The 23,431-nt window shown below is 46.1% G+C and overlaps 1 protein-coding gene across 1 annotated transcript in view; it reads left to right on the top strand.

Moving 5' to 3' along the window:
* Stx8 (syntaxin 8) overlaps positions 1 to 21,397 on the top strand; it is a 305,754-nt gene extending 284,357 nt beyond the window's left edge. The window contains exon 8 of the mRNA XM_004645159.3: positions 21,222 to 21,397. Coding sequence (XP_004645216.1) covers positions 21,222 to 21,289 — 68 coding nt within the window. The 3' untranslated portion in view covers positions 21,290 to 21,397. The remainder of the gene's footprint in view (positions 1 to 21,221) is intronic.
* The last annotated feature ends 2,034 nt before the right edge of the window (positions 21,398 to 23,431 follow it).

Below are 23,431 nucleotides of genomic sequence, written 5' to 3'. Positions count from 1 at the left end.
AAGAGAACAAGGAATGGTGTGGAGAGTGTGGCAGTGGGGAAGGAGGGGATCTAGCAGGGAGGGCAGGCAGAGCTCGCTCCTAGGATATTTTAGTGTGTCAATAAAAGACAGTGCTCAGAAGGGAAAGAACTTACATTGCAATCTGCTATCAAGAATGCAGAAGTGTTCCAGCGGGTGTAATGATAGACTTAAGAATGTTAGGGCCATAAGGAACTAATCACTAGACATTCCCTCTCCCATTGCCTCACCCAGTGTTCGCAGAAGTCCATTCACTAGCTCTGCAGCCTGCTAGCTTTGGGGTACCATCCAGGGTGACAGACGGCTATGGCTTACAGCATGTCCACTGAGAGAGTCCTCCTTGCACTTAGTTGGCACCTTTAGAATCTGTAATCTTTGTCTTTTGGGTGCTCTGAAAATACAAATGCTAAATAAGGTTAGGACCCTGATATGAAGAAATAAATGTTGGGCTGGGCCATTGAAAGCTGAAACTATCCCAGCTTCTCCTGCTGGGCAGTTTTTGTCTCTGATTCTTTTCCTTCCATTTGGGCCTTTCCTTAGACTCCATGAGGAGAAAAGTCAGAATCCTTAGCAGCCAAGCCTATCTGCATCAACCTAATGCTAGACAGAAAAGCCTGGCAACCTGGTGGTTGCCAGATCATTCTTCTAAGTCCCTCTTTATTCTAAGAAGGAATGTTCCTGTGGCCACTCTGGCTGCTGCTCTGGGCCCTGCAGAGCTCCACATGACAAAGACATCTTTCTTTGTCAAGAGGAAATGAGGCCAAGAGAGTTTTTTAAAAAAATAATTTTATTGAGAAACAAATAGCAATGAGACAGTTTCAGAAAGGATTAATAGGACAGTTTCAATAATTAATACATTGCATATTGTTGTCTTAGTGGTTATTCATTGTACAAGATGCAGATATGGTATCCTGTCCACCAACACTATTAGAACAAATCTCTCTATTCATTGAATGAAGAGAAAGCAGCTGTATATCTATCCTAACTATTTTGAATATACAGATACAAAATGGTCCTTCATTTGTAACTTTTTTTTTGTTTAGTTTTGTCAGAGATGGGTATTCCACTGTCATTTAAATATTATAGGTGCATAAATTCAGCAAAATATTCCAATATAATACTGTAGTCCATAGTAGCAGTAGGTTTTCTATAAGACTGGTGATGTCAGAAGTTGTCGACTTGAGCCTTTTACAGCTCAGCATATTAATATGGCTTTAGTTTTCCAAGGGAGTATTGATTCAGGATTGGGGGTGATTTGTGACAGTGAACGAGTGTTGTGTGTCTGACATATTCCAGGCCGCCCTGTTTCTCCTGAGGCTGGGATCATCAGCAGTGTGTGCACTGGCACCTACTTCACCTCCAAGACACTGGCTTTCCTTCTGGTTAAAGACCCCCTGGACTGTCATCTTGTAGTGTCCAGGGGACACTATACGTCTTCTAACATGTTAACAGAAGCTTTATTGCAGGGCATTTGATCCTAACCTCTAAACCTCAGGTTCTCAAACTTCAGCACCAGAGAATCTTGGTAAAATACAGAATCCTGGAAGGGCATCCTTGAAGGTGCATGTCTAACAAGCTCTCAGGTGATCCAAAGTGGTCTCAGCAGTTTTCTGCTGTTAGATAACTTTTAGTAACTTCCTTCTCAGGAATGTCTTTGAGCAAAGGGTGATTAAAAAAAAAAAAAAAAAAAAAAAGTTATAGGGAATGAAAGAAATGTGACCTGGGGCTCTTTCATTCTATACAGAAAAGGGTCCAAGTGGCTGAATTAACTCAGAAGAAACTATGAGCATCTGGTAAAACCTCAACATGTCACTGAAATGTCAGTTCACTGATTTGAATGCTAAGAATAGAGTACAACCTCCCAAACTTTATATTCATGTCACTACCTTACAGTGGCAGATGCATTGATTTTTGAATTTGGTGATACTGGCTGTACTCATTTTACTTGAACCTTTTATAGTTTTTTTTTAATTAAGTTTATTGGTGTAATTTAGATATACATAATAATCACATTCATCATAGGGAATTTGTACCTGTATATGATGTATCTTGATTCCTGTTCCCCCTGAGCCCCTCTCCTCCTTTCATCCCCTCTGCCCCTCTGTAGTTATAAAACTTTGTTGCTACTTTATCTTTCTTTTATCATTTTTTTTTCAGTTTATAGTCTTTGTAAACCATCACTGCCTTATTATCTCATTTATTGATAGCTACAGAGCTTTATTAATGTTCACTCATTCAATTCACATATTTATTGTACACTTACTGTGTGCCAAGTACTGTTTCAGCAACTAAAATATCTCCACATTAAAAATAAAAAAATTTTTTTTAAAAAATAAAATTATAAACAGAGTGGGCGTGGTGGTGCATGCCTGTAATCCCAGCTCTTGGGAGGCTGTAAAGAGGTGGATCACTACGAGTCCAATGTAGTAGTGAGACCCTGAACACCCTGTAGACCCTTCCCTAAAATACAGAAAAATAAAAAAAATTTTAAAAAGATGACAAAATATCCCCACATTAACTATCACCAAGTCACACTAGTAACTCTAAGCTACTGTCCAGTCAATCAAAATGTATTAAGTACATGTTGAATATGTGAAGTCTTACCCTGTATAATGTCATTTCAGTTGATGATTGACCAAATGTAGGATTGTGGGCCTAAGAGACCGTATCGTCTACTGAAGTTGTGTTCATCGTAATCTGTGCGAGTGCACTCCACCGATGCTCCCACGTGGTGAAGCACACAGGGGCACAGTTCTCAGAGCAGATTCCTTTTGTGCAGCAATACGTAGTCATATTGTAAGAGCTCTGTGTAGGCCCAGGCTGCTCATGGAGGCACATAGACACGGACCCACATGGCCTACTGTCTCCAAGCTTTTGCAGACTGTCAGGGGTGGTGATTCCCAAACCCCATTAGTTGTTGCCTAAATAATGTTAATTTCTGAATTTAATGTGTTTGGTATGCAGATATCAAGTAGCCCTAAGATGCTGTGAGTGCGGGGAGAGTGTCCTGGGGAGGAAGTGTTGTCAAGCATGCTGGGTCCACGGAAGCTCGAGGAGGCTTGGAAGCAGCATAGACAGCCCCTGCCGAGGCATGGTGGTGCAAACAAGCGTGGCTTGTTGCAAGGGGGAGGCCAAGGTGGGAAAGCTGGATCATGTCATTGGGAATGCGTCATGATTCACCTTTTATATTTTGGTTTGAAAAGACTTCTGAAATACCTGACAGACTGTGTGTAATGCACACCAGCAAATATTACACAGCCAAATCCGACTTTCTGGATTACCTACCCTACTTGTTTCCAGAATAGTGGATAAGCAGGAGTTGATGACATCATTTTAATATTAGCCCGAAATACCTTTTATTATTGACACTAACAACACACCTGTGAAAGGAAGATATTTTGTGTTCTTTGGTATGTAACAGGTGAATCCCTGGCATTGGCTTGAATAGGTTAATCTGTGACCTCTGACACTCAAGTGGTTGGTGTACATTTTGCTGTGATTGTATCTCTGTAGTCTGTCCCAGCCCCTTACCACTGAACGTCTCTGCACACACACCTGCTCCCCCTTAAGGGCTGCGAACCCAACCCAAGGCTTGCGTGTGTGTGGGAAACATACTGTATGGCTGAGCTGTACCCTCAGCCCCACGTCCTGACCTTATCAGAAGTAATTTGAATGCCCTCCAGACTGGTGCCCACAGATACAGATACAGATGTCTCCCAGTCTTTCAGCTCTCTGCTGAGTCTGCTGGAGTTGTAGTTATGCTTCTTTCCAGTAGAATCTCTACTCCTGTGATCTTGTGCAGGTCTTTTCAGTGGCTCCCAACTCCTGCTGTACATCTGTGAAGTGTAAGTGTGAGGGTACTGGTCTCACCCTAAGTTTCCTTTTGGAAATACCAACTGCTGCTGCACTGAGAGCGAGTTCTGAAAGTAGAAGCCTCCGTCCAGTGAGGGCAGGTCTAGCAGATTCCAGAGGATACACTGTTCATCCATCCTCAGGGCTTGTGAAAGCATTGATCGTAGTAGTGAATGGAGCGGGCATCGCTGCTGATCACTGTGACAAGGGCACAGCAGCTTTGGTCTGAACAGGCCTACATTTGTATCATACCGTGCACTTGGCGTGGGAACTCTGCAGCCAGAATGCCCTGGTGTTCCTGTGGTTCCCTACATGGGCCTGTGAACCCTGGTACAGCTTAGGGTACGATGCCCTGGCCTCATTTTGCTTACATCCTCCAGCCCACGCAGCTCACAACTAATGGCTCCCAGCACATTGGGTGGTTTCGACTCCTTCCCTACCACCAAGCATCGTGTTGCAGCGATAGCATGAAATTTATCTTCTGCGCCCTAAGAAGAGAGCACTTAGTGAAGCATGGGCAGGAGATATGTCTTCCTTGCAGTAGAGCAGATGCAGCGGGCTGGCCAGATAGCTCAGCAGGTTAAAGCACCTGTAACCAGGCACAGGAGCAAGGGGTTGTATCCCCAGGCCTGCTGTGCCAGCCCAGCCCCCGGGGCGCACTGAGAAGGCCATTGAGACTGGGCATGGCCGTGCACTCCTATAATCCCAACTCTAGGGAGGCTATAAACAAATGGATCACTACAAGTCCAATCTAGTAGTGAGACCCTGAACACCCTGTAGACCCTTCCCTAAAAATACAAAAAAAAAAAAAAAAGAAAGAAAGCAAATGCATTCTATTGATGTGGACTCAGGTATGTTTATTCACATAGACATACAAGCTATTGGAGAATTTTGTGTGAACATAAATTTCAAATTGTTTTCTCAGTACGTGTCCATCAACAAATGGGTAAGGAAAATATATTTATACACAGTGGTATACTGTGCTGCCGCAAAGAAAGATAAACTTAGGGCATTTGTACATACAACGAATAGATGCAACCTGAGAACACAATGTTAAGTGAAATGAGTCAGACTTACCAGCTCAAGTATCACATGATTTCTTGACATAAGAAACCATAAATAAAGATATCTGTATATGAAGAGAGAGAAATAGGAAGTAGGGAGAAGTGAAATAACTCCCCCAAATTACATATTCAATTCTTCTAAAACTACTTCAACATGCATGCTAATCTGTTTCATTTATACTAGTAGTTTATCTTAGTTTGTTGAAAAGGTTTGTGTTATCTGGGGCTTCTTTTGGTCAGAATCTTTTTGGGGCCAGGGAGATAGCTCAGTAGAATAAACGCTTGCCTGGCAACACAAGGGCCTGAGTTCAATCCCTGGTTCTGCAAAAAAAAAAAAAAAAAAAAAAAAAAAAAACCAAACTCTTTTTGGTTTATGTCTTGTAGTGAGTAACTGCTTTGAAAATAACAATACACAGTATAATAACTATTGTAAATTCTCTTACTTATGATAATTTGTTTTATTTTTCACCGTATTTTTAAAAACTTATTTTCATGATAGGTCCTTGGTGAGTGAGTGGGAAGGTTGCTGGAAAGGGCCCAGTGGCCCTGCAGGAGTGGTTGGGCCCGAGAGCAGGGGCCAGACCCACTCTCTGCAGAGGTCCCGCCCTCGCTACAGTACAGAACAGCGAGGAGGGCACCGGCAGTGTTGAATCCGAAGGTGATCGCAGGCAGAGGAAGACCGAAGTGTGTTCTGCCAGGACTCAGTGATTGCCAAGGCCACTTTTGTAGCAAGAAAACTTAGGGTTCCATGTGCCAGGTAGTGTGCTTAGCTTCATATCTCTTTTCTTCTCTGCAGTCACTTTGAGCTAAGGGTCATTCTCTCAATTTTAGTCTTAGAAGATTGTCCCTTACTTACATGAAAGATCTGTGATTTAAATGTAAGCAGTTCAACCTTTCAGCCCTTAATGCAACTTCAGCTTCTAAGAAAGGGAAACTTTGTATTCACATATTGTTTGCACTGTGACGGTGCCGTCCTCTGTCACTGTGCTGCACACAGGGAAAGTGATGCAGTGCTGGAAGCTAGTGGGCCACAGAGCTTAAGACCACTTCATGGTGGCCACTTGAAAGGTGAGATGAGCTTTCAAATATAGTAGAGTCAGTTTTTCTGCCTCAGTGATGGGATCAGGCTTCACGGCCAGCTGGGAAATCATGACTTATATTCTGTTTATTTGGGAAAAGACCCAGCTCTTAAAGCAGAAGGCCATCTCTGGCTGTACTCTCCTATTTTTCTTTTCTCCCCTAGCCCCAAACAGTCCTCTTTCATCTGCCCTCAATACTCCGTCCCTCAGTTATATATAGTCTGTGTCACCTGGGAGACTGTAGGAATGCTGAGATTAGTTGGGGACAGATGTGGCCTCCAGGATGGCAGCGTGGCTCCCACCTGAAGCATCAGAAGAGAGGCTAGCAATCTCAACTGTGTTAGGAATGCATTTGCCTGAATTCTTCCCAACTCCAGTGACATCTTCTTTTGCTTATTTCCTCTAACTTCTATCAAAAACTGGCTTCCTTTCAATTATAGGCAGCTGTTGGTCAACAGTTTGCAGCTCTCAGCTGGCACTGTGTGGAAGTGAAATGGTCCCTAATAAAGGCAACAGTCCTTAGTTTAAGAAGTACAGTTTTCTTTTCTTTTTATTTTATTTATTTATTTATTTATTTATTTATTTATTTATTTTTGCAGAACCAGGGATTGAACTCAGGCCCTTGCGTTTGCCAGGGAAGCACTTACTCTACTGAGCCACCTCCCTGGCCTCAAGAAGTATGGTTTTCATTTGGGCATAGGACAGTCAGAACAGACTGTTTGGTGAACAAATGCTACCAAAAGAAGCAGCACATTCCTTTGCACTTCATATGAGACCCCATATCCCCCATAGACCATTCAGATACCACGCAGTTCATTGTCCAGGTGCTGCTGTCCTGGAAAATGCTGGAGCCCACTGGCAGGTTCTTCCTCTCCACCTCTCCCTTTCTGTGCTCCGTAATAAGTCTCCTTTCTGTTTCCAGTTGTCATTACATCACCCTTCATTCCAACAGACTTTCTTAATGTGTTATTTCAAAGCTTGCATATTTTTAACATTTAAGGAGGGCAGCTTCCTGTGCCTTGAGGGAAGCTGCCCCAATCTCATTCCATATACCATTATAGAATAGCAGTTTCTAGAAAGTATTAGCACTCTATCCCCTACGTGTCCCTCAGACCTGAGGGAAAGAGACGCATGCCTTTGGGCTAGCCTAGGATGCATGCTAGGAAGAGTATCTTACTTATTTTTGTCATTGCTGAGACAAAATACCTAACACCCACAAGTTAAGGGCAGAAAGATATATTTTGACTCTTAGTTTGTATTGGTTTCAGACCATAACCATCTGGCTCCAAGGCAGAGGGGCATCACAGAAGAGAAACAGTTGGTGACATGGCAGGCTGAAGGCGGTGAGCGCAGCCAGCAGCAGCAGGCTTGCCTTTTCTCTCTATGTTTCATCCAGGCCATAAGCCTATTGATCGATATCATACACATTCGTGGTGGGGCTTCCCTTCCCCATACCCTGAATTATGTTAATTTAGTACCGTACACTCTTAATCCTAGTCTCACACACCCTAGATACAGCCAACTCCAAAAGCCCCGCCTAAGTACGTGAGGCTTTGGGGATATCTAGATAAAAGTCATAATGAAAAGAGAAACTATTTTTTCTTTATGGCACTTAGCATTGTCTAGTATATTACATTATCTACTCATGCCATCTTGCTTTCTGCCCCCATGCCTTCATCAGTTCAGCGAGAAAAAAATTTTGTCTGATTTGTTCATTACTGTAGATTCTAAATCAGTATTTGATAAAGCAAAAACTGCCCCCAGAGATGGAGAATACAGAGGATATCAATATTGTTTTTGCAAAGGGGCCGGGGAGATGGCTCAGTAGAATAAGCGCTTCCCTGGCAAGCGCAAGGGTCTGAGTTCTATCTCCGGTTCCACAAAAAAAATAAATAAAATAAAATAAATAAATAAATAAAAAATATTGTTTTGCTTTCCTAAGCATATCATAATAAAGGATTTTCATTTGTTGATTAAGTATTGATTGAGAAGGGCTGGCCAAATAGCTCAGCGGATTAAAGCACCTACAAGCAGGCACAGGGGCCAAGTGTTCAATCCCCAGGCCTGCCATGCCAGCCCTGCCCCTGGAGCGCGCTGAGATGGCAATTGACACTGGGCATGGTGGCACACTCCTGTAATCCCAACTCTTGGGAGGCTGTAAACAGGCAGATCACTATGAGTCCGATCTAATAGTGAGACTCTGAACACCCTGTAGTCCCTTGCCTAAAATACAAAAAAATAAAAAAGTAATGATTGAGCAGTTCAATGTGTAATGTACATAATGTATACAAAGTATGTGTAAAATGCAAATGCATAGCATCACTAATAGTGATGAACAGGGCGCTTGCTAGAAATGCTATGGTTGACCCAGGTGTGATGACACACACCTGTACTTCCAGCACTTGGGAGCCTGAGCCTTGAAGTATCTCAAATTAAAGGCCAGCCTGGACTACATAGTGAGTTTGAATCCACCCTTGCCCACATAGTAAGATGATGTCTTTTTTAAAAAGGGACTGTGGTATCAGGAACATCATGCATTTGTGTGAAACCTGCTTAAACCAGGTTCAGTGGGCCTTGGACACTGGTGCCCAGCATGAGGGGAGATCTCTGTCAAGAAGGTTCAGAGCAACTAGTTTGCCCCATCTACTGTTTCTGTTGTTAGCTTTCTTTGCTGAGGGTGAGCTCTCCTCCTTAATATTTGCTCCAAGAACTGTTCTCCTAGTGGAAGAGCCCATCTTTTATGTACTTTAGCTCTTCAAGACAATATCTGTAGCATTAATCAAAGAATACTTGCACAGTAATAACACATAAATGTAGGTAATCTTTGGGGGACCAGGGAGATAGCCTCAGTGGAATAAGTGCTTACCTGGCAAGCACAAGGCCCTGAGTTCAATCTCTGGTACCACCAAAAAAAAAAAATATTGGGGCTGGGGAGATGGCTCAGTAGAATAAGCGCTTCCCTGGCAAGTGCAAGGGTCTGAGTTCAATTCCTGGTTCCACCAAAAATAAATAAATAAATAAATAAATAAATAAATAAATAAAACATAACTGTTAAAGAGAGGAGTTTGATATCTGAGAAGGCCCTGTTGTAAGAGTGACAGCTCTTTCTATTGTGTCATTCACAGTAAGGAGATGCAATTTAAGACCGCATGCCCCAAGGAGCAATGCCTCTGAACTGTCCTTTCAAGACCAAGCCAGGAACTAGTCATGCTGGCACAAGCCTATAATCCTGCCTCTCAGGATTGTGTATTCAAGGCCATCCTTGGCTGCTCAAAACAAGATAAAACAATAACAAAGGAAAGAAGAAAGAATAAGTAAAGTAAAATATTCTCATGTTATTCTATGTCTTTCTGAATGAGTAGAAACAAATAACTATTCTTGCTGATGATCTCTTCACTGAAAGAGCTTGGTTATAAGTAAGAAGAAATTATTGGGGCTTTTTTAGTTTTTTAATGCAAACTTATTTGGGTGATGATGGGTTACTTGTGAGAGTCTAAGGGATGACAGAGACAACCAAGTCTGAAGAAGAGGCAAAAGGAAGGCAGGTGCTGGAACCTTTGGGCTTTCTGTAGACACTGTGGCTTGAGGGTTATCACTGCTGTGCGTGGTCGCCACTTGTGCTCTGTTCAAAATCCAAAATTCCTGGAGAAGAGGACCTGGTTGGCCTCCAGTAAAGTGTCACATGACTGTCATCCTGCAGAGGCAGACCAAGCTGAACACAAATGGCTCCCATCCATACCTATGACGTGTTGTTCTGAGGTTTGGATCTACCAGTGCCTCTTAATCAGATGATTGCACCTGGTGCGTTGACAAAGCTGTGCTTTGATGCCTTCCCTTTGTCTGCCTGGGTGAGAACTTTAGCGGCAGTGCCCTTGCATCACCATGCCAGGCGTGCCTAATTGGTGCCAGGGGATGTAACCCAGTCCAGATGAAGGGATCTGTAGTCGTGAATCCGTTGCCAGACTGGAGCCATCCAGAAATCTTCTGACACAGTCAAGAGGGGATTGTCAAAACAAGATATCCATAACAGAGTTCCTGACAATTTTTTTCAGACACTTGAATTCCTGCCAGACTCCGATAGATTCACATTCCCAAGGGTAACGTACAGCACAATGAGGGGATATTTCTTAGAAAATATTGATGCACCAGAGAATTGGCATTAAATTATTGACATGACAACTCATAATAGGCTGCTTTTGATTGCTGATATGAAGGATTATCTATTTACAATTGAATTCTGCTGTTGAGCTGAACTTATTTTGGAGAAGGGAAATGGATAACACTCAAAGAACACAGATGGGGCCTAGAAGCTGCTCAGCACTTTCTGTGCAGGAAGCAACAGTAATGGCCAGGTTTTTACCTGTTGTCTCTAGGGAACGGATATCATCTGCAGGGGTATGTTTTTTTGTTTTAGCAGTGGTAGAGATAGGGTGGATTTTCTGTCTTGTTCATGAGACTAGCAGATCCTAAAGAGGCAAGTATGCATCATTGTACCCTTGCACCTGATACCCAGTAGGCATTCAACAAATTTGTTGAGTTGTGTTCTGTGTGGGTACATCTAACTGTCTCATTAAATCCTACCTCAGGCAATATTTTTGGTCAACAGCCCTTGTTCTGACCTGATTCACCTGGCTGGAGAAATGAGCACTCACAGGGGTCTCTGCTGACCAAGGGTTGGCCTGGCTGTGACCAACACTGCTGCTTCAAAGCCTCCTGATGCCTGGCCAGGGGCTCAAGCCCAGACTCCAAGCCTTCCTCTCACTAGGCTACCGTCCAGCTCCTCTGCCCCTGCTCTCACAGTATTATTATTACTATTATTATTATTTTTTTTTTTTTTTGGCAGAACCAGGGATTGAACTCAGGCCCTTGCACTTGCCAGGGAAGCGCTTATTCCACTGAGCCATCTCCCCGGCCCCCCCTCTTACAGTCTTAATTCCTTTTAATTTCCCGTTTCAAGGCCAGTCCTTTTTCCTTCATCCCCACCCCTACTCCTTTCAGGTCACCTATCCTGATTCCTACTTCCTGCTGAGCGTGTTCTTGCTCCCTCTGGCCCCCAGATGTCTCTCTCACCACTGCTGTCTTCCCCCAGCTGCTGCCTTCTCTTTTCTGTATCTCCACAGAGCATTTGTTACATCTTATTTGTCAGCATTGTATGGGGCCCCGCACTGGACCACAGGAACCCAAAAGGGTCTCCTCTCCCAGTGTGGCATGAGGTGAGGTGACAAGGTTAGGGGCTCCTCTGTCCTCCCAAAGTCACCTCAGCTGAAATTCAGCCCTAACACTTGTTAGCACTGGCCTGGCCACTGCAGAGTCACCTCAGAAAAGACCTCAGTCGTTATCTTCAGGAAGGTGGTACTTTCAGAAGAGGGCAACCACCAGTTAGCACCATCCCAGTTCCAAACCTTGGGCTCTTATACGGTGTCACTCAGTCCCCAGCAGGTTGGGAGATGCATGTGTTGTCCTGCGTGACCTCATGGCATTGGGATGCAGAGGTGTGGGGTGAGTTGCTCGTAGACACTGCCGGGGGCCAGGCTGAAGTCTGCAAGCCCTTCCTCATCCCCCTGTGATGTGTCCTAGACCGTGGTCTTGTCAGAGGCAGACTGTTGATTACATTCAGTCAGTATGACACAATGCTGAGATAAAGTGAAGATCTGTTTAATTCTAGGGTTTCTCTGTTTTTGGTGGATAAGAAAACACAGGCAGATCCTGTGGGAGGCATTTTGAGGTTGTTTTGTTTTGTTTTGTATTGTTTTGCTTTTGCCTTGTAGTGTGTGTTTGGAGTCACACCGCACCACAACTTGTGTACCCCAGTCCATAGCTTGTCACTTTCACCCACAGGACTCCTGTGGCCTGCACAGGTTCCCTGCTCCCATCCCAACCTCCCAGTTCCTGAGTCCAGCCCACCTTGCCATGCTCCCTGTCAGGGAAGATGGCCATTACCTAAGCCCAGGCCTGCTGTTGCCACCTTCCTAGGAAGGGCTCCCTAGGGGATATGGGCTGGCTTCTTCTTCTCATCTTGCCTGGTCACCTGTGATGTGGGGGGCATTATTGCCCCACTAGCCTCATTGCTTTATGATAATAACATGGAACTTGATTACTGTAAAGTTTTATGAACACATGTACTTTTTGGTGTAACCATACTCTTAATTTTGTGACTTCTGTCCTTATTACACTACTGTTGTCAGTCTCAGCATTGTCATTACCATTGTTGCTGCTGCTACTGTTGTTGTTGTTATTATTATTATTACTATTTTCTACTCCAGTTTGCGCTGGGCTCCCAGGACCCCCCAGCCCCTCTGTCCCTCGCTGCCCCTCTTCCCACAGAGCTGAATGTGCCAGAGCATTGAGTCTGCTTTTGTTTTGCTGTTACATTCCCTTTCTCTTGCTAGGGACCTCATCCTCCACCTGTGCCCTGGCTCTGACCTCTGCTTCCTCAAAGGTTTTTTTACATTTCAGTTTTTCACAGTTTCTTTCACCTGGTGTCCACTTGGCTGTGCTCTCCTTGCCGTGTGGTGCAGCCAGAACTTCGCCCGGTGCAGCTGCCCTTCCTGTAGCCAGTAACCAAATCGGACGCTGCCAGATATTCCACTCTGAACTTCCAACCCTTCCTGGATGCCCATCTTCACCTCTGGGCCCAAGTAGAACTGGGCACTCTGTTTCTGCACCAGATGCCACCCAGGTGTGCATCTGTTTTTGTGCTTCTTCCTTCTCTTTTGGGATGAATGCCTTGTTATTTCTGTCATTAAGTTGAGAGGCCAGCTCTTCACAGAACAGCCATGGAGTGTCAGCCCTGTGTGTAGGGCACTGCATGTACAAGGCACGATTCTTAGGTAGGCGCAGGACAGGAGGGATCACCATTTATGGAGCCCGAGTCACAGTCTAGAAACTTTATGTAGTTTGCTTTATCAAAACCTCATTAGTCTACAGTGTTGGTATTTTTTAGTCTTTTTTTCAGAAATGGTGCAACCAAATTCCTAGTTAAGAAACCTTTCCAGCATGTTATAGCTAGAAAGTGGTAGATGCAAAGCTTAGCATCCTTAATTGTGAAACCAGTGTCCCTGCACCACAGTGGACAGTGCAGTCCCTGTCTGGGGCGGTCTTGTGGCCTAATGAACAATCAGCAGTGGAAGAACTGGCAGATGCAGGACAGTCACGTATGTGCCCCGGCACCCCTAGCAGCGCTCCTGAGACAGGACAGGCAGCGGTGAGCAGCTGTTTAGCGGACGCGTAGTCTGAGCTGAGTATCAAGACCACATCCCCGGAGCACGCTGGGGACAAGGAGAGGTTACAAACAGAGGGGCCCAGCAGGGCAGGAAGGCCTCAGAAGAGCTAAAGGGAGTTACCACAAAACAGAAGGAGAAGGTTGGAGGGATGTTGTAGAGGCCACACTAAGAACAAAAACAGACACAGAAAACCAGAGACAGCTTTGCACAGTGTTTTAATGAAAGCATTATTCACAGGAAATTAATATGTACAAGTGTGAGGTAGACGCGGAGGCCAATATCACAGGCAGTTGGTTCCCCTTCTGCACCCCCAGAGGCTGGCTCCCTGATCCTGGGAGGCTGCTAGGTCCATGATGTCCTCACCATGGGCTGCTGAGCAGACCCTGCATAGCACTAGAGCAGGCAGGTCTGGTCAGAGAGCTCCAGGGTGCCTTCAGGTCCCTGAAAATGTAAATGTCCTCACCTTCTCTGCACCTTTACTCTTTTCTTAGCTTATTTGCCCAGTAATAGGATTAAAGGGAACATTTACATGAACTTTTGAAAACAAATATTCCCATTTTGTCTCTTGTGCTGTTTATTCTCTACCTCAGCTCAGGAGTCTGCTATAAAAAATTCATGTTTAATCAGTGAGAAGCCACCGGCTAATACGTAAGCAAATGTCACCTACTGGCAGTACAACTGAGGGGAAAAGCAGCTCACTACAGGACTCATTCATAAGAGTGCTCTGTTCATCTTTAATGTTATTACCTGGGGTGGCCTGGTAGCCCTGGCTCTTCCAGTGTGAAGAACAAGGCAGACAAGAACGTGTATTTTGGCTCAGAGCAACCAAAAGTGATGGGTGGCCAGAGTGGCTTTCCGTGGAACAAAAGCAGATAGAAACTCTTCCAGATCAGGGTTCCCGAATCTCCTCCTGCTTCCCACCCCAGCCCCTGCTGTCCTGCCTCTTGTCACATTCCCCTCCCAGCAGCTCACAGCAATAGGGTAGAAGTGGCCAACACCCAGACCCATCCTCCAGCCCCCAAGAAAAGGCAGGCAGTCCTCTCCTCTTCTTTCCTTTCTCTCCTCCTCCAGGCTCAGAGCACCCCGAGAGCTGTTACCTTCGCTGTCACTTGCTGGTTTCCACTGTTTCACTGTTAAAAAAAGTATGGATCATTAATCTACAGGAACAATCTTCAGCAAACACGGCCCTGTTCCTGAGAGGCTGTGTTGAATGTCCTTTCCTAGTTTGAAAAGGAGTTTGTTTTCTTACATCTTTTTTTAATTGCCATGAGCTGGACTTGTAAATATTGTAAGTGGTTGAGTAATACTCATCTGGTAAACTGACCAAAGGAAATGGACATTTTTTTCCACTCCTGTAACCCTGGCAGCCATGTCTGCCCCTGAAAGGGGCTCTTGAGTACTGGCAGGAGCCATCTGCCCTGCCAGGTGCCGGCAGTACCAGAGAAGAAGCTGAGTGAAGCGTGGAGGAAACGATCCCGGAGTCAAGAGGCTCGCCAGGTGTTCCACACCGGGGTCAGGGGCAGAGAGCAGTCATTGTTTAGAAGTTGGCAGGTTCCCAGAAGTTCAACTGTCTTTCTTGTTCTGAAATGTCAAACATTTCCTTAGCTGGGGGATGGATGACGAGACCTCCTGAGGCTTGAGCACTATTTAGAGGCAAAAGAACTAAGTTCTGTCTTCCACATGTGACTCAGTATGGTTCAAATTCTTCCCCATCCTTCCTTCACCGACAGTCAGAACCCTCCTGCATCCTGAAGGCTGTTTCCTCCGTCTGGTGGGTTGGAGGCTTTGGCCTGGCCCTCCCTTTGTGGAATTTCAGCTGTGTGTGTGTGTGTGTGTGTGTGTGTGTGTGTGTGTGTGTGTGTGATGGTGCTTCCTTAACATGGCACCTTACCTTTCAGTGGCACTAAAACGCCTATGGATAAAATATGCCTGGGAGGTCTTTCCAGGTGCCACACTGGAGACAGGTACAGGTGAGGGTGCAGAGAAAGCAGACTGGCTGTGAATCCGTTTGTTAAAGCTGAGTGAAAGGCTCCGCACTGTTCTGTATGCTTACTCTTTTATCTACTTTTCTGTGTCTTCAGTTTTCCAACATAAAAAAGTAGAGGAGGGAGAAAAAGGAAGAGACTGGAAAGAGAAGAAAACTTCTCATGCTTTGAGCCCCCCAGAGTCTGGGTCTCTCTGCCTGATAATCTCCTCTCTGTGAGAACTTAGGACTCCTGGCCTGGCTGCACTGGTGCAGGAAAGGTCAGAAGTGTGGCCACTGCCCGAGCCTCCTGGCTCATCCTCTGACCAGCTCAGGGCCTTAGCAGGAGAGCTCACTTCCAGGGCTTCCACTTCCTCGAGATGGAAATGGAAAGAAGAGTGATTTATTGTGGTGAGCAAGAAGAGGCAAAACGCTGTCGTCTGTAGCACAAAACCAGGCATCCTGGAATATTCCATGGGGCTTTGCAAAGGTCCTGGTTACTCTTCCTAAAACATCCTCCAGAGGAGAGAGACCCCATTCAGGAAGGTGCCAGACCAGTGCTCACATTCCAAGAGAGCCACTGCTGCTTCTGCCTCTCCAGAAAGGGTCGCAGAGATAAGGTCTGCAAACACCTTCTCTTCAGCACAAAGGCTGCAGTTGGCTTTTGCTTATCACTGTCACTTGCCATCTTGAAATGACTTCCTCAGCTGAGCCTCAGTACACACTAGTCTCCCTAAGCCTGTGGAAGTCCCCAGGAACCTGTGTTTACCCCTCTGGGTTAAGGGTGTAAAAATGTCATTTGTCATTGCTCTTAAAGTTCCTCTTTTCATCTTGGGGCAGGGACCTAGTTTATCATGTTATCAGCTACCATCGAAGGTGTCAAGAGTGAATTGTGTTTTTATTCCTCCTGGGCAGTGTGTGTCCCTTCACAGAGGCATGATTTGTCTGATTTACAGTTTCAGTGACTGACAGATCAGCCTTAAAAGGCATGCCTGGGACTAGGCACTCACCTGTGCCTATTCTAGTCCTGAACACACACACACACACACACACACACACACACACACACACACACGTTCTTATGTTAATAATTCCCCTAAGCCCACCCACCTTTCTCCTAAAACTACTAAAGGTGTTCAGGAGCTTTCCCTGTCTTAGTGACTCTCTTCAGTATTTATTGGTGGCAATGACCACTGCTTGGACTTCTTTCTTAACTGTCATCTTTGATGTGCTTTCTCAGCTTCTCCCTCCCTGTTTACTACCTCTTCTGTGTCTTTTTCATTGTTTCTTCTGGTCCATTTCAAATACTGAGTGTATTTACTCATTTATGATACTTACACAGTACCTCACTTGTGGGCCAACTGCATGCTAGAGACCAGGATATGGTGCTCAATAAGAAGGCACAGTGGGACGCAGCTGGGCAAAAGGAGTACTGTTGATTAGAGGTCAAGAAGGAGTTAGCTGAGGTCGGCAGGACTGGCTGGGCCAAGGCAGGGAGAACTCTAGACAGACAGGACAGCATGTATCCAAGCCCATGGGCAATCAAGAATGTGGCATGTGGAGAGTGAAGGAGGCCTGGTGGCTAGAGCACAGGCCGAGAGCCTCAGCTGCAGGAGCCATGGGCCCAGATCACATGAGCCTTCTAGGCCGCCGTAGTGTCTGATCTGTTTAAGTCTTCAGAGGGCTTGAAGAAAGGAGGTGACCTGATCCAGTTTCCATCCAAAAGACAGCTAAGCACAGAAGCACAGCCCTGCAGTGGTCCAGGTCTGAGTTGGGAGAGCCACACACACACACCTCCTGGCCTCCTCCCTCGTTTCAGGCATGGTGTGTATAGACTAAACCAGGTGGATGATTTGTGTTCCTCACCCATTACTCATTCCTTTGTTCTGGTCTCCCATTTAGCTGTTGTCATGTTCACCCTGCTTTGAAAGCTCAGGGTCACTTGAATGGGCCTCAGCCCTGGACTGTCAACAGTTTCGCTGGTGCCCTGGGACACACTAGGAGATCTCCTGCCTCAAGTGCTCTCCTGCTGTGAGCCGCCTGCACCTGCACTGCCCCGCTGGCTGCGCCTGTCCCCAAGTGCTGCTGCTCATCTCCCTCACTTGCTCAGCCAGCGCTGTCCTATCCAGGAGCGAGCCGAGGCCCCCATTGAGCCCCCTTGCTCTTCCCACTGACTGATCCCTTCTTCTGATGCCGCACCACATAATCTCTTCACCCCAGCCAAGAGTGAGTTCTCAACCAGACACACACAATAGCAGAGTGACAAACTGTAGCTACTGTCTCCGTGAAGCTTTTGGTCAACCTGACAGTTTTTCTGGAGATGGAAGTGAATGAAAAGATTGGTTTTTCTTGTTCTGTCTAGAAGCTGGACTAAAATATCACTCATGTACCCCATCATTGAGAGTGTCTTAAAGTAAATACTAGTCAAAATATTATACTCCACTGTACAATGTTAGTACATAACTGAATTCACAAGGGAGGCAGGGAGAGAGGGAGGGGGGGAGGGGGGGAGAAGGAGGGAGGGAGGGAGAGAAATCCCTAGATGAGAGAAATGAGAGCATTGAAAACTAGAACCTAAGGGAATGAACTGGTGCTGCAGCTGGGTCCTTATCCTATGGTGACACTCAGCAGAGGTCAGCAAACTTCTGTGCTGGGCCAGATGATAAATGGCTCAGGCTTTACACACCACAGATGATATGTCACATCTTCTCCTCCTTTTACTTTTATGACAACCCTTTAAAAATATAAAAACTATTCTTAACTCATAGGTTGTGCAAAAACAGACCACAGACAGAACTGATCCACGGACTTGAGTGTGCAGATCCCTGATGTGGAAGCTTTATTCTGTGTTCCATGCAAATGGGGGAGAAAAAGAAGCCCTAGGTCCTGGAGGGGAGGAACTCTCACAGGACAGGATCCCCAAGAAAGAGGCCCTATGGGAAAATTCACCCACGTTAACGAGGAGATGGCAAGGAAGCTTATTATTTATTTATTTATTTATTTATTTATTTATTTATTTTATGAATTTAGGACAGGGTCTATAGGGTATACAGGGTGAACAGGGTCTCACTACATAATCAGACTCAATCATTCTCCTGTTTTCAGCCTCCCAAGTGCTGGGATTACAGGTGCATGCCACCACACCCAGTCACAGTCCTGTCTCAGTGTGCCCCAGGGGCAAGGCCAGCATGGCATGCTGTGGGGGTTGATCCCCGGCTGCTGCACTCTGCCTAAGCAGGCGCTTTAGTCCACTGAGCTATCTGGCTATCCCTTACCATATATTTAAATTTCTTTCTCAGTATTTAAAATCATGGGCAAGCTGTACTAAGACAAGTTGCATTTAAAACTTACACTATCTCCGAACTTAAGAAACATCTATTTTGCTAAGCAGGTTTTCAGTGGAAAAGCAGATTATGTTCTTCTCTTATGAATGTCTTGTTCAGATGTAGTTTTTCCTTCAAGTACAAGTCAGCAAACCAACAGAAGTATTGTTAATATATTTGTAGTGATCAAAATTAGATATTTTCACATCAAAATATATTACATGTATTTTCTCTGAATTTATTTTTACTTATTTATTTATTTTAGACAGGTTCTCACTACATAGAATAGGCTGGCCTTGAGCTCACTGTATAACCCAGGCTGGCCTTGAACTTACATCCTTAGGCTCTTGAATGCTGGGGTTACAGGTGTGCGCCACTACACCCAGCACGTCTTCAATTTCTAAAATAATTTATATAGTCATTCTATCTCTTCTGGGACTGGTTTTTTTCTTTTATTTAGGAAAATATTCCAACTTTTAAAATTTATTACCATAAAGTTGTTCATAATATTTTCTATAATTTCTTCCATCTGCAGTTATTACTTATGATTTTTTTCAGTTTTCACCCATATTATTATTTGTGTTTTTTAATTTCTTACCTGTTTTGCCAGATCTTCGGGTCCCCAGCTTCCCAAGTATTGAGATTATAGACATGTGCCAACATGCCCAGCTCTCTGATTTTAAAATACGTGTATTTTGGTTATTACTATGACTGGAAATTTTAAAATGTACTTCTAAGTAATGATTGGGTGTCTCAGTTACTCTTCTCTTGTTGTTAGCACAAAATACCTGACACCCATAATGAAGGAAGGAAAGGTTTATTTAGCTCACAGTTTGTGGAGGTTTTAGTCTATGCTCAGCTGGCTCCCAGGCAGAGTGCCACATGGGAGAAGGCAGCAGTTCATGGCAGCAGAAAACAGCGAAGAGCAAAGGGAAGGATGGCAGCTGCAGCCTCTAGCCAGCTTCTCCCCTCCTTAGATTATAAGCCCACTACCCTGGGTTGGGGTGTAGAGCTCACACAGTGTCCATGCCCTCCTCTTGCTCAGGTAAGGAGGTTTAGAAAGTAAAGCCCCTGGCTCTCTGCTGGGTCATGTAATTAAACTTCTCAACTTCTCAAGGTGACACAGTGTATCAACCCGTACATTGCGCCAAGAAAGAAATCATTGCTGAGCATTTAAAAATACTTAGACTGAGAAATGACAGTGAAATCATACCGTATCAAAACTATCTCCAGTGTCACACCACTGGCTGTTTACAACACTTGAACAACTGAAATATGGTTAAGGCAACTGAGAAACTGAATTTCCACTTATTAAAATTTTCATAATTCCAACGTAGATCACTGGAGGTGGCCAGAGGTTGCCCAGAGGATGGCTCATGCTGGTGACTGGCTTAAGACCTGTGGCATCCTGGGCCAGGATAAAGAGTTGGGCTCTTGGAGCCTGACCACCTCAGCTCCTCAGTTTTCCACAAGCTCCATGTGACCCCAGCTTGGTCACTCCGATACCCTTGTTGTCCCTTTCCTCATCTGCTCACTTCCCTGCTCTGGGCCTTGGTGGCCAGGGCAGTCAGGTGCGCAGGCGTTTCTAGATACTTACTGTGATGGTTGATACAGTGTGTGAGGTGAAGGGGTCAGAAGCTTAGGTAGATGGCTCAGCCACTCCATGCGCTAGGGGAGAGCCTGTCCCGTCCTCAAGTGACTCAGCACTTAAAGAGCATATAAAGGGGTTTAAAAAGGCTTCTTCGCCACTCCTCTTGGAGGAGCTTGATTGTTGCAGCCGCACTTCGGAGGAGCTCAGATCGTCACAGCTGCCACCCCTTCCTTAGAAGAGCGCCGGTCTTCTCAGTCAGTATAGAAGGAAGAGAGAGAGGCTTGATTTCTCTGCTCTTCATTGTTTTCTGCTACCATCTGCCTTAGAGCCAGCGGCATATGAACTAAAATTTCCATTAACTGTGAGCTAAATAAAGCTTTCCTTTCTTAATTTTGCGTGTTGGTATTTTGTCCGAGCGATTAAAGAGAAAAATAAAATAATTGAGACACTTACTGTACTTGTTTGTGTGTGGTACTGAGAATTAAACTCAGGGCCTTTTCACTGAACTCCATCCCACTACCTTTTGTTTTTATTGTTTTTGACATAGGGTCTCACTAAATTGCCCAAGTTAGGCTCAAACTTGTGATCCTTCTGCCTCAGCCTCCCGAAACACCAAGATTACAGCCAGCACCACCATGGCCAGCGTGGATGCTTGCTTCGTGGTGGCCCTGCCCTGTCTGTGTTAGGGTACACAGGTCTGCTGTACCTAGTACGTGGTGGGCACACAACTTAAACGCTGGGTCTGTGCACATGGAAGACAGTGAGCTCAGTGGGCAAAGGACTGTGTTCAGTCGGATCCACGTCCAAAGGAGATGCCTGCCGTGTAGCAAGGGTCTGTGCCTCTGCCCGCGTGGCTGGAGCTGGAACTCCCGCGCACCCTCCTGCTCACCCGCCCCACCAGCATCTCAGTCTTGCCGTCCAGAGCAGTGGCACAGCTCTCTAGGGCCAGGGCTGTTTCTGGGCTTCCCTGGAGCCACTGCATTCCGCACCTGCCAGCCTGCAAAGCCAGAGCCGGTGTCTGCTCCCCTCTCTGCAGGTACTTGGTAGGACGTGCGTTGCCCTTCTGGTCTGATCACTGAAACAGGCCTGTTCTGCTTTTGTTTTTCAGGGATGATAATGGTGATTTTATTGCTGCTCGTGGCTATTGTGGTCGTCGCAGTCTGGCCAACCAAGTAATAGCATTAAAGGGACCACCTGCTGTGACGCCTGCCAGTGCCCAATAAAAGCCCAGCATCTTTTTGGTACACAAAACCTGCTCTCAATAAACTCTCCCCAAGCTCTGAACTCCTGATGCGCACTGCTTCACTAGAGATGCAGGCCTAGAACACTGGCCCAGAGTGGCCTCTGTTCTCCACCTTGGTCCTTTGGCGCTAGCCAGAGGCTCCGCAAGCCACTGCCCCCCCCCCCCCCCCCCGTGGCTGCCAAATGATTGCAGCCACCACAGTGTTCTAGGCACCTGAGGGACAGGGGTAGCTCTGAGGTCTGTCCTCCTTGGGGATCCCCTGTGGAAAATGAGGGACTGCTGTGTGTTCAGTGTGTCCCTCTGATAATGGAGTAGTTAAGGCCACCAGAGAAGGCTGTGTAGATCCCCATCTGAGAGGCTCACTGCCATCCCACCACGCACCCTGCCGGGGCACCCCATAGGTTTCTGCATGCCCATCAGGTGCTGGCTGCTACTGCTCAGAAATACTTCCAGTCTGCATTTAGGAACCAACCACCCTTATCCCTCAGACATGTTTTTGTTCTGTTTCTCTATGATAGAAAACTAGTTTTTCAAGTCTGGAAACATCTGAGTGGCCAGAACCTAGTGGGGTCAGGCAGGGAGCAATATGGGGACGGTGCTACTCTTAGAGATAAAGTGTGGTGACAAAGGGAGGAGAACATGGCCATTTGCTCATTGGTTCCTTTTTAGTACTGGGGATTGAATCTGGAACTTCATCAGGCAGACAGGCGCTCTACTAGTGGAAGTCCATCTGCAGCAAGCACGCATGCATGCCTGTATTTATTCTTCCATCCATTCATTCACTCAGCCATCCATCCATCTTTCCATTCATTTATTTCAGGATCTCACTAAGTCGCCTCATACTTGCGACCTCTTGCCTCTGGCTTCTGAGCAGCCAGAAGATTATAGGACTGTGTCACCACAACCAGCCAGGATATATTGCCTTATGCCACCCTTCTGCTGGCTCTGACAACCCTTCATGTGTGCAGATATGCTTGGCGGTGGCACCTGTCTCAAAGGCAGGTCCAAAGGTCAGCCCACAGGAGATGCCAGGCCCACCCACAGGATGAGTGACTTCTGAGTTAGAAGGGCACAGAAGGCCCAGCATCAGCCTTTCTGCTTAGGAAACAGAACTGGCAACTGGCTTGCTTTGCACTCCTGGTCAAAAGGAGGAAAATGACAATAGTAGCTGCCATGGTACACAGTTACACTGAGGAGAAAATGGGTTTGTGGTAGGAGACTTGCAGTGGGGAGAATCTCCTATGGATTTCCTCACATGGAGACCTGAGAACTCCCCTCAGAATGGGAACAGCCACCAGGAAGAGAGCTGTGGTGTGACCTGGTATAGTGTTGTTTCCTAGAACTTTGAAACCAAAGACTCCAGATGTATTGGGAAGATCCAGGGTCCTGCTCAGCCCAGACTCATCTCCTAGAACCAGGCCAGTGGGAAAGTTATTGAGGTCTGTATGGCAAGAGGAAAAGGAAATTCTCGAGGTCAGCAGCGACTCGTTCAGCCCAAGAGCAAACCCACCACTCTGCTTCCAACTTGATGCCTGGAACTAGTCACCAAGCCTCACTCCAGCACAGGAGACAAGGAAGTCCCAGAGTGCCTGAAATCGCAGAAACAGTCCCAAGGACTGTCACACCACCTACCTCCTGTGACCATAGGCCTCATCTAGAAAATGGAAGAAAAAAGACTCCTCTCTACCTTGTACAGCTTCTGTGAGAGGGTTACACGTGCAAGCACAGGGCTTGCCTCTTGGCTCACTGGGAAGAGGATTCTTCATGCAGTCTCTAAGTTCAGAGTTTGAGATCCTACCACCTGCACTGGGCCTAGAGCAAAGGACAACCTGGCAAGGACGTGAAAGTGAGCCCGCCAGGAAGAACAGCTGTCTGTTTGGACTGTGATGCCCACTGACCTGACAATGCCAAGGCCCTTGGAGCAGAATTAGCAGGAGGACTTGGGGCCATGGCCAGTGGGGAGGTGGCAAGAGGCCGAGGAGATGGGGGCAGGGCAGCCATGGCACACAGCGCTGCTGTCGGGGAGCCAGGCTGCGAAGGGAAGGCGAGGGGAAGCAGCGTGTCGTGGGTGGGTA

The sequence above is a fragment of the Octodon degus genome, unplaced genomic scaffold (assembly GCF_000260255.1).
Source record: "Octodon degus isolate 3935 unplaced genomic scaffold, OctDeg1.0 scaffold00219, whole genome shotgun sequence".
In the NCBI taxonomy this organism is placed as follows: domain Eukaryota; kingdom Metazoa; phylum Chordata; class Mammalia; order Rodentia; family Octodontidae; genus Octodon; species Octodon degus.
Note: the sequence above shows the minus strand (reverse complement) of the source record. Positions and strands in the feature narration are given on the sequence as shown.